At 40.5% G+C, this 11,550-nt stretch overlaps 1 protein-coding gene across 2 annotated transcripts in view; it reads right to left on the bottom strand.

Moving 5' to 3' along the window:
• Window positions 1–251: 251 nt before the first annotated feature.
• IRAK3 (interleukin 1 receptor associated kinase 3) overlaps window positions 252–11,550 on the bottom strand; it is a 47,456-nt gene continuing 36,157 nt past the window's right edge. For both annotated transcript variants that reach the window (XM_032493353.1, XM_032493354.1), the window contains exons 9-12: window positions 7,635–7,833; window positions 7,251–7,313; window positions 6,992–7,156; window positions 252–6,255 (exon numbers count right to left, since the gene is read on the bottom strand). In XM_032493353.1, coding sequence (XP_032349244.1) covers window positions 5,740–6,255; window positions 6,992–7,156; window positions 7,251–7,313; window positions 7,635–7,833 — 943 coding nt within the window. In that variant the 3' untranslated portion in view covers window positions 252–5,739. The remainder of the gene's footprint in view (window positions 6,256–6,991; window positions 7,157–7,250; window positions 7,314–7,634; window positions 7,834–11,550) is intronic.

Here is an 11,550-nt window from a genome sequence, read left to right as displayed (position 1 = left end):
ATGAAGTCAGGGACAGCATCCTATGATTTCTGATGTGTAGCAGTTTCAGGTGTGACAGGGTCAGACTTGTGTGGCCTTGGGGACAGTGGGTGAAGGGAAGTGGTGGATAGTTTCACTATAATTGATGAGATCTTTTAACTGTGATGCAGTGATGCAACTTGGTTCACTCACATGACTACAGAAATCAGGGGCGACGATGCCAGGATATGAGGTGGGGGAAAAGATGAAGACATGTCAGACTACATCTTCTAAAATATGGTGATAATTTTTTTATTAGGGAAATACATTTGAATGCCCAAGACAGAGTACTAGTAATCACATGAATTATTTCTCCCTCTTCAAACTGCTAGACAAATGCATAATGAAAATGTCAGAGATTGCTCTGCCTCCTGTCACAAGCATTAGCCTTAGAGCTGCCGGCAGTGAGTTAATATAAACACGCATGTTTGGCTTTGTAAGCAGACTGGAAGGTAAGCACACATTTTCCTCCAGGTTTATAAAATAGAAACAATAAAAGGTCATTGATGAATATTTGCCCTTGGCTGAAGTCATTGCAGCTCTTTTTTAAAATCCTGTGTTACAAACATAAAAGAAAAAAATCACAAATCCAGTGTTTCACGGTCCCACAAGTATAGTATACTTCACCTGGACACTTTCAAATGACATGAAATTATCATTTAGTGAATAATAGGATTAAGAAGACTACCAGAAGTCATTTATACCTCACTCCAACATGCTGTTCAGAACGATTCCATTTTACACTGTATTTATAGACTGGATTCCTTCTTTCTGTTTTGCTGAAATCTTTGCAATGATGGTAACTTTGGTATTACCTGGCATTTATCTTCTAGGAAACATAAAAATGTTTGCACCAACACATTAATTTGGCATCAAAAGAACCAACTTTGTGGCTGTGTTATGCTTTTAAGAAGCCAGCACTCATTTATCTTTTAGCTGGATCTGCCTAGTGTTTTTGTATTTACAAACTCTGTAACTTAGTTATGTCTGCAACAGTCCTTCCGAATAGAACTCATTAGAATTAGAATTTTACCCTGAGTATACTTTGCTTTTTCCCTTTATAATTAATGCATTCTTGTGGATCCCACTAGCATTGTTACATAGCCTCCATCTCTACCTGTTAGAGAAAAGCCCTGTATTCAGTCACACTTTCTTTGCACTGTTGCAAGTTTTACTTTCAATTGATAACTGTAACCGGAGTCTACTAAATTCAGCAAGTTAAAAAATTTTATGTAGGCTAAAAAGGGATAGTGGGGGACAAGTCTGGGGTATGGATACTTTAGGGTGATAAATTCATCTCCCCAAAGATCTTTAAGTATAAGTTCCTTCTTGAAGTACTGGTTTGTAAGTACAGATCTTAAGGGTAACTTTTAAGGATTTTACCAAAATCAACTAATACTTAATTACAAATATTCTCAGTTGTGTACTGTGATCTCATCTCCATTCTTGCATTTCAGCTTGTCTGGTTTTTGCCTCTTGGACTGCTTTTTCATAAGCCCTCTCAAAATACGTTACTCAGGGGATACAGCAGACAGATCTATGTGAAGGCGTCAGTCACTAAGCTTAGAGATAGAAATAATAAAGGGCATTGGAATAAAAGCATTATTACCAGCTGCCAGTTGTTACCATGGGCACAGCTGAGCAAAGAGCTGGGCAAATGTAGAAATGTAGAGAATTTTTTTTTCCAAAATAAAAATAGCTTTGTTTTTTGATAATAACAGTGATACATGCTCATTATAAAATTTTCAAATACATAAAAGTCTAAAAAAAGTAACGATCACGCAAACATCACAGCCCAGAAACCATCATTAACTTTTTAGCAAAGATCTCTCTATGAAACACATATTATTTAAAAATATCTAATCTTACGAATGGGCCCATATTAAACATGCTATTCTGTAGTCTGCTTTTTCATTCAATAATATTCCAGGGACAAATTTTCTATAGCAATAAACACAGATCTAAACAATTTTTAATTAGACAGTTGCATATGACTCAATTGTATATTTGGGCTATAATTTATTTAACCCATCCTCTTTGGAGGATATTTAAGCTGTTTCTAATATTTTAATATCATAAACATTAAAAAGTACATCTTGGCCCTCATGTTTACACACTTGTGAAATTTTTATTCATTAGGATAAATTCCTAAACAAATTGCTGGGTAAAAGTGTATCACCATTTAAAGTTTTGGTATATATCGCCTTCTAGAAAGGCTGTACCAATTTCCACTCCTCCAACAGTACATAAGAATTTGCAGCAGTAAATAAGAATGCCCATTTGCTTATATTCCTGCCAATGGCTTTAATCTTTGCCCATCTGGGAGGCCAAAGTTAATAATATTTTAAAAATAATAAACACACACATGTATTTATTAGCTGTTTTCATTTTCAACTAGGGGATACTTTTAATTTTTTAAGTTACTCCTTTTCAGAACAGACATTTCCTGGGCTTAAGTAAAGAGTTTTCAGTGAGGAGCCCTGCTGCATCAGCAGTGTGACTCAGGATAAGAGTCGACTTCTCCGACCCTCATTCTCCTTGATTCCATACCTAATTTGCAAGTCAACAAAACGCCTTCTCCATGTTTTGGGGAACTGTAAAATGGGGAAAAAAACCTGTCAAGTAAATAAGGTCTGCCTGGGGGAATGCCCATGGCGCGCTGTTATAAGGGTGAAGATGTGTGAAGTTGCTGACTGATCCATGTTTGCTAATCTGAGGAAGGACCTGGGGGCTCATTCTTGGTCTCTTCATGTGCCTTTGTCTTCACACCTTGAAGCCACAGAGGTATCCTCTTATTGCCCATGACAGTATACAAGATTTAACTCCTCTCAAATGACATTTAGTAATGAATGCACTGGAAGTTAGATGTAGTCAGGAGGACTGGATCACTCAATAGAAAATTCTGGTAATTTCCAGCCACAGTGGTATCTGCTAACCACCTCATTAACCAGGTTATTGCCAGCTAATCTGACTTCTGTCTTAAAGATGTCCAGAAGAGTCACACCCTACCAAGGTGATCTAGTCAAAAAGACCACTGAATAATATTTCTAGGGCTTCTACTCAATGCTAAGCAAAATCCTAAGTAATAGGGTGGGGGCTAGCGATCTGTGTTTTTAACAAGCCTTCTACATCATTTTGATGCACGTTGAGTTTGAGAAACACTGCTTTAAGTCAACTACGCAAGTTCAAATCAACATCATACCAACAGATTACACGTGTGCTGAATAATGGTGTGGGCCTGGCGTCAATCAAAGCTGTCTTAATGATCTTGCATTGGAGGTACTGGGCGACCCAGATTCAAAGTGAAGAACAGTTGAACAGAGTCAGTTCTTGATTACCTTGATTTCCTCGTTTGCAATATTAGTGGAACTTCACACGATTTCAGGCTAATTTGCCCCATTCAGATGAAATACTTTCAGATTCCATAAGCTAAATCGGCCTCAGAATGGTTGGCGATATATAAAGCCAAATGTTGAAGACTTTTACTGCTTCCTTTGATTAACATGCATAATCAAGAGTTGCCAAACTAGGACAGGTCACAAGGAGTAAAATCACTTGAAGTTCAGTGCAACCCTTTCTCCCGATAGTCTTCGCACATCAGTAGTTTTGGAACATTGTGAACACACACTTCATGATCAGATGGGAAAGACAGCAATGGGCAGCCAGGCCCCCCCCAGACCAGCCCTCAGGCTGGGCCTCTCCCAACTGCTTGCCTGGAGTTTTTATTTGGCCTGTCAATCAGATTATTTATTGTGTTTTGAACCTTACTTCCTGCCATAAGATCCTTTTTCCCAGAATCGTAGCTCCATGTTTCTGACTTTGGTCTGTAACCTGACCCGGATTTCTGATGACTTCCTTCTTAGATTAATTGTTTTTGAATCTGGACCCCAATCTGATTGTGATTAACCCAACCATACTGACTCACCAGAAAAAAAAAAAAAAAAGGTATAGGCCTATTCCTTTGATGCACAGAAAACTAGAGGTCTGCCCTTTTATTATAAACACCCTGGAGAGGGAGACACTGTAAATCCTCTGGGAATGGTTTTTGTGGAGTACTTCTGTCCATCAACATAAAGACAGTCATTGTCCCTACTTTGTTAATTTACTCAGGAATGTTTACTGTAGCTGAATTTTTGATTATGTGGGTTCATAGAGATAATGTAACTCAATTTAACTTATAAGGAAACACCTGCTCTATATATGATAACATGCTAGGCCCTGAAGAGATGGACCCTACACACTCAAAGAATGAGACAGAGTAATGGCTCCCCATAGATGTCCATGTCCTGATCCCAGAAACTAGTGAATATATGACTTTATAGGAGAAAAGGGATACTGCAGATGTGATTAAATTAAGGATCTTAAGATGCAGAGATTTTCCTGGATTATCTGAGTGGGACCAAAGCAATTACAACGATTCTTTGGAAGCCAAAGGAAGAGAAAGAAGTGATGAAGAAGAGTTCAGAGAGAGAGAAAGAGAGAGATCTAGATTTAAAGATGTTATGTTGTTGGCTTTAAGGGTAAAGGAAGAAGCCATGAACCAAAGAATGCAGACAGCCTCTAGAAACTAGAAAAGGCAAGGGAACAAATTCTCCCCTAGAGCCTCCAGAAGGAATGCCGAGGACTTCTGACCTCCAGGACGGTAACATGAGTTAATTTATTGTTTTAACTCACTAAATGTGTGCTAATTTGTTACAGCAACAATAGGAAACTAATACAGGGAGCTGACAATCTAGTAAGACAGATAACATAGGCAACTTTGATATAATTCAGAAAGTGACAAGTATAAAACAGAAAGACAAAGAAATTGCTATGGAAATGCTGATTAAAGTGAGTAATGTTAGCTGGAGAGATTAGGAGAGCTTCCTGGAGGATGGTAGTTGTGGTGGGCCCCGCAAGATTTAGTACGGGTGCAAAAGGGGGAGATCTAGTACACAGCAGGAATAAAGGCACAGAATTAGACGGTACAGAATTAAACAAAAAGCTGACCTAGGCCTTTATGACCAGCCATTAGGAACAAAAATTACTTGGTTTTAAAACCAATGTATTTCATACATTCTACTCAGGATATAATAGCATCTAAGTATGTAAAAAAAATTGTAATAATAGTCAACAACTACATTATATGAGATAAACTATCCTAAGAGTTTAAATACAAAAATACAGATCTTGGGCATGTCTTGGCCAAGGGTAACCCCAGCTCATGTTCAGGCAGGCTGACTTAATAGGGATGAACAGAAATATCCTCAAAGTCAATCAAAATAAGCAAAATGGCAACTCTTTAAAAAGGCATCTATTAACATTTACAGATAAGACATTTCCCACAACCTCTGCAAGCAAGCTAAACCAAAGCAATGGAACCCAACGGAACTGAACGTACTTAGCAGACTGGAGGCTCCAGGACTTACATGGATGTTGATGGAGAAGATGTTGGAAAACAGTTCCTTTCTGGTAAATTTTCATTGTGTTGATTGTCTGAAGTCAGCGTCCATGATCTTATGTAATTTTGGATGGTTCTAATTTACCCCACGTGTGATCGTGAGGCAGTGATCCCGCTAAAACAAAGTTTTAAGCCACTCTTTTCTGTGAGTTGGAAAGGAAGGGATGGAATGGAATTGTTGAGACTGTTAATCTGCATTACCCAAACTCACCATCAGTCACCCTCTTGGCATGACTTATGAAGACAGTGTCTTCCCAAGATGAGACCTGTACTTAGGCGCCTCAGCGATCCTCGCTTTCTTCTTTATCTCTTGGTGAAACTGATTCTTTTTTGTACTGTTCACACTCATTCCAGGAAAGTCTGCAAGAACAGCTTGTCTCCACTGGCCTGCTCTGGTGGGGCTGGCCTGGAGCTTCTGCAGAAGGGTCCAGAATCACCCCAGGAGCCCCCGAGTCCTGGCCTGGAGCTGCATGCTTTGGAGACCAGCCTTCTCCACAAGGAGAACTGGGCATGTGGCAAACGTCCTCATTTCTCCTACTCCCTGTCTTCCTGTCAAAGCCCAGAAATGTAACCTCAGACTGGCTGCATTCAAAGGGAGTTTTCTGAGTCTCTTCATCTTCCCTTGAATCTTTACCATGAGGCAGCAGTTGATTATTCTGGCTTTCATCATCTTCCACTGGAATACTCGGTACATTGTCAAAGAACAGAGGAGAAGGGCTCCTGAAGGACTTCAGGGACGTGGGAGGATCTTCCGCAAAATACAAGCTGGCTTGAGTACTTTCAAGAATAGTTAGGACCTAATTAACCAAGAAGCAAATAAACATGGAGTGAAGCTTGAATCATCTTTCCTTTTACCTTTTTTTTTTCCTGTCTACCATTAAGGAATATTCTCTTATTCTCATGAAATAAATTTAACCATAGAATTCAGAATGAGAAGGAATTAAGGATTAGCTAAACTTCTTTATGTTAATAAGCAAATTCAGTGACTTGAAGCAAAGTAGAAAAGAAACCGCACTGAATTAACTATCAGGAGACCTGACTTTAGGCCTAGATTTGCCACCAACTACTTTGTGACCTTGGATGAATCTCTTACCATTTTTTACTTCAACCTTATTATGTGGAGGACTGGAGGTACACTAATAAATATTTGTTTATGATAAGCAAATAAATGAATAGATAATTAAACTGATGGACAAATGAGTAAAATTTTAAAAAAATCAATAAGGGAAATACATGCTGCATTTTTAACATGCCAGATCTCATAATGAATGTTGAATAAAATACTCTCTCCAAGTTACTCACATCTTTTCATTAAATTTTCTGTGGCTGCCCTGGTTCCACCCAATAATCCCCTCTACCAGAGTACCAAACGATGTGGCTTTTTGACCTGGAAAAGCTGTTATTTGAGAATTCTCCGTTAGGGGCTAGACTTGTCTCACTGGCAAAGATTTCATTTAGATACGTAATTTATCCAATTTAGATTTTCCATGGTTCCATGGAGTCAGTTTTTAATAAAGCCACTTGTATACGCACTTCATCCATCGACGGTCTTAGCTTTGCCCGTGTCGCAGCACACTGGCCTGCCAAGGAGAACAGCTTGGTGGAAAAATTCTGAGGACAGGGATGCACTCTCTTATCCAGAAATGAGATACAGGAATCGAGGCCTCTCTTCTCCATCAATTCTATAAGGAGATCCCTCTAGGAAGAGAGGAAAACCACCTCATTATTTAGAACTCAGAATCTAACAGATAAGTGACTAAGAGACAGGGGCAGAAATGGAGACAGTTCTTACCAGCTGGACGTGCTTTGGGTCATCTAACACCACTTTACAACCCGTCAGAACTTCCATTATTACCTACAAAGGACATAGAGAAAGTCAGCCCAATGCCATTAATATTATACACACAAAATGATTACATTATTACAAATATTACTAAAATCTTAAATACATACACATAATTAGTTATGACTATTAACTTCAATAATGAATTTAGTTCACTCTAATTAATGATGTTATATTTTATTACTTGACTGATTACACAAAATTAACGTGTAAGACAATGAGCAACCAGAAATTAATAGGTCTAAAAGTTAAAGCCTTTAAAATCATTCTTAGAATTTAGAGCTTTCCTGGCAATCAGCCCCCCTCCTTTGTTAACTGGTAGTTGGTACTCACAATTCCAAAGCTGTAGACGTCGGTTTTAACGGAAAGTTTGCCCTGCCTGATGTACTCTTCTGGCATGTACCACAGATGTTTACTGCTACTGCTGGTCATGCTTATGGTAGAGCTCTGATGTTCCAGGTGGGGTCGGAAGTGTGCCATGGCAAAATCAGTTAGTTTGGGTTGAAACTGATCATCCAGAAGTATGTTTGCACTGAAATTGTGATCAAGGACAAACAAGACACAAACATCATAGAGGCACCTCTGTGAAAAGCAACAGGATAAGCTCACCTTCATACCTGATTAGTTCCAAACAAAGCCATTACCTAAATTTTCCATGAACTTTTTTCAGGACATTTCCTCACCTTTCTTAAAATATAAATCCAAGTATTGTATGCAACCTATAACAAAAACCTGACCTAGGAACAGCAGGCATTTCCAATTTACAGGCACGTGTAAGGAGGTGATGGATAAAGCTGATGCTTTGTCAACAGGAGAAATGAAAGTTAAAGCACGCCGCTTTCCTTGCATTCTTCTTACTTGTAATGAGGACATTAACTGAGTTTTAATCAGCTAACAATTGTCTGTTATGTGCACAGGGCTGTGTTGTGGAATGCTCCGCTTAGAGCCGCTAACCTGCAATTATCTGAGGAATTTTTGGTAGCCTCTGCCTTCCTGATGACCCTATTCCATTGTTCCAGCCCTACAGCTGTTTTATCTTTGAGTCTTTTTTAAAATACAAATAACCCGCAGAGGCAAAGGCAAAGTGCTCGAAGTCCGGTTTTTGCTCCTTGGCACACAGAAGCCGCCATAATCACTTGACATCTTTGCTGAGAGTAAGCAGCGGCTCCTTTAATCTTCGAAGGGCGGTCTCAGCAGGGACAGGAAGGGATAAGCTTTTCACAGGGCACATACCTGGGGTGAGTCCCAGCTCTGCCTTTTCCTGGCCCATCAGTTGCTTCATCCTGCAAACCTCAATGTCGTCTTTCCTCACACAGGACATGAAGAAAACAACAGAACTCACAGAACTGATACGGGGGCATGTAGACAGCCTGGCACATGGGAGTGCTCAGTACTGGTAGCTGAGATGAAGACCAGCAGCTTGTCGTAAGAGGGCAGATGGATACTGATAAAAGAAGTGGGTGGACCCGTGAGAAAGTCACCAACTTTTCCACTTAGGGCTGTTCCGAGCTTGCTTTTTTTCCCCTGAAACTGAAGCTTCTAACAGTAGGTCTACCCATCCAAAATGCCACGTGGGATATTTGCAGCACCACACATTGTTATTAAACGTGGTAATAGCTGCAGGATAAGAACAAGATATTCTTAATCTGGAACAAGTACTCGATTTCATGGAAGTCCCAGAAGTTCCTGCTGTCCCCACACTAGTAGGCCCACAGCAGATCCTAGTTCTAAGGTCTGAACTACAGGTGTTATTATGATTCAGACTATTCTGAGTCCTACTTCTATTTAGAGGACCTGACACTAAGGCCTTGAGAATTCTAGTCCAGACTTTGTCCAAGACTGAGTTGATAACAGACAAAAATGACAGGACGCTCCAGGGCCCTTAAGGATAGAGAAAGATGTGCTCTAAACTTGATTTCATTCTCCCCGCTCTACAAGTGGCAGGAGAATTGCAAAATCCAAAGAGCCTACCACATGCCTAAGCCCGAGGGCCCTTACCTGTTGTGCAACACTTGCATTTAGGAAGAGAAAGTCAGAGAGGGCCTGGCCCTTGAGGCTTGTATCACTAAGCACAGTCCTCATTTTCCTCCCCGGATACTTTAAACCTAGCAGCTTCTAAGGCCAGCTGGGGTCTCACAGGGAGCCGTCTATGTTACTCCTTGCCCGTTCTGTTGTGTTCTCGCTTGGAGAACAGTACTGGCTATCCTGAACCTCTGAAGGTGAGGAACACGCCAGAGCCAGATCTACCTTCGCTGCAGCTCTAGATAAGAACAGACATTTAGTTCACGGTGACTTCTTCCACAGGTGTACACCTCACTTGTTCACGTCAAGGCTGGGGCTTCTGGAGATGCCCTGACCATCTCAGAGTCCTGCGGTATTTAATGCAGGACTTTGCCAGGTGTGCCAGAAAAGGAGGTGGGCAGAGAAGTTCATTAACTCTTGTTACCAGGACCCAAGCTTCTGCCCCTCCAGCTTCTGCCACCCTGAGAGCCTGGCTCTCTTCCACCCCACTGCCCTCTGCCACTTTATTTTGGCATAAGAGGAGGATAGCAAAGATCTTAATGTCAGATTTTCAATGTCAAACATCCTGTCCTCTTCTTCCTCAATCCCAGCTTTAAAAAGGGCATAAAGCCACAACTTAAAATTTGAGAATGCAAAAAAGCTGAATTTTTGAAATACATAGAACCCCTGAAGAATGGGTCTTTTCTGAGTACAGAAAAAAACAGCAACACTCATAATGTAATCCATGTATCTGACCTTGATTACAACTGGTGTGAAGTTTTCAGCCACTGGTGACTCATGTTTCTGTAAGAGCTGGGCAGAGGGGAGCTGAGTAACCACAGCACGTTACACAATAAAACCCACAGACGACTTCGGGTCAGTGAGAGGCCATCAATAAGAATGCGAAATTGTTCCGGGGCACTGATTTACACTTTGACTAATGATACTTGGTGAAAAGACAAGTTGTTTACTAGCAAGCTTTAGTGTGTAACATAAATTTTGAGACCAGAGATTTACTCTGTCCTAAATAAAGGTTAATGGTAGCTGAGGAAGAAGGATGTTCTGTTTTAGGAAAGTGGGGATTGCAAAAGGCCCTTCAACAATGAATTCTACCCGAATTCTTGCCTCTGCCTCAACTTTAAATACAATGTTCAAACACAGAGTGCCTTCAGCTACCATGCAGGTCAACTGAATATATTTATTCTGGAGGGGGAGCATAAAAACAGACTAACAAAATTAAGGCAGCATCAAATAACTAACATCATGTAACAATATAATGCAACAAGAGGGCAGCAGCCAAAGAGACAGAAGAGAAACATCCAATGGCCTACACCTTCAGTTTAGTGTTTCTACAACCAGTGTCTTTTCTTCTTTCCCACAAGGCTGCTTACTGCAGCAGAGACCATCACCTCTCTAGATAACTCTTCCAGCAGAAGGAGTAGCAGTGGTACACTAAGGTAATGGGGAAAATCCTACACAAAGTGGTGACTCTATACTCTGATTATGGGGGTGTTACTTCATCTCTCTATTGCTAGGGGTCTCTAGGACAATTCTTTTTGGGAACCTAAACACCCCCCAAAGGATATGAGAATTGGTTTCTTTGTTCACGTTTGTCTCTTAATTTCATTACAGTTGAAGCCTAAGGGCCTTGGATTTAAAGCAAGATGATACACCCAGACTATAATGCAGGATCTGACTTTAAGTGCAAATATCATGTTTGACATGTAAGAGCATGATTGGTTTTTAAAGATATACACACACATACACACATACGTATATACATATATATACGTTTTTTTTTTTTTAATTTTAGGGAGAGTTATTGGTACTCAGTAGCCTAGCCCCCGAATGCCTGGCAACTCTTAGGAAAAATCCAGACTTCACTCAATTGGCCCCAGAGATAAAGAGCACCCACTGTGCTCTCCATGACAGCCTGAAGCAACAGGACAGCTTGCTGTCTGTGTTAATGCTGTCGCAATACTAACCCCTCACCAGATGAGGCAAGACATGATTTCTCCAGGAACCTGCAGATTGCTGGAGAAAGGCATACACACCCTCCCCACTTCAGCATGCAGTAATGCTGAAACCCTTTATTCCCCCTTGGATCGCGCAGCTCTCTCTCTCTTTCCCACTGGACCCAGGCAGCACTCAGAGATAGTATTATAGCATGTTTTTGGCTTTACTGATGCCTTATGAGTCCTAGGCTGCGTGAAGTCCCAGTCAATAAGGAGTGTTTCTCCAATAATTG

This window comes from Camelus ferus, chromosome 12, assembly GCF_009834535.1.
Source record: "Camelus ferus isolate YT-003-E chromosome 12, BCGSAC_Cfer_1.0, whole genome shotgun sequence".
Lineage (NCBI taxonomy): Eukaryota > Metazoa > Chordata > Mammalia > Artiodactyla > Camelidae > Camelus > Camelus ferus.
The sequence above is the reverse complement of the archived record's forward strand: the minus strand, read 5'-3'. Positions and strand labels throughout refer to the sequence as shown.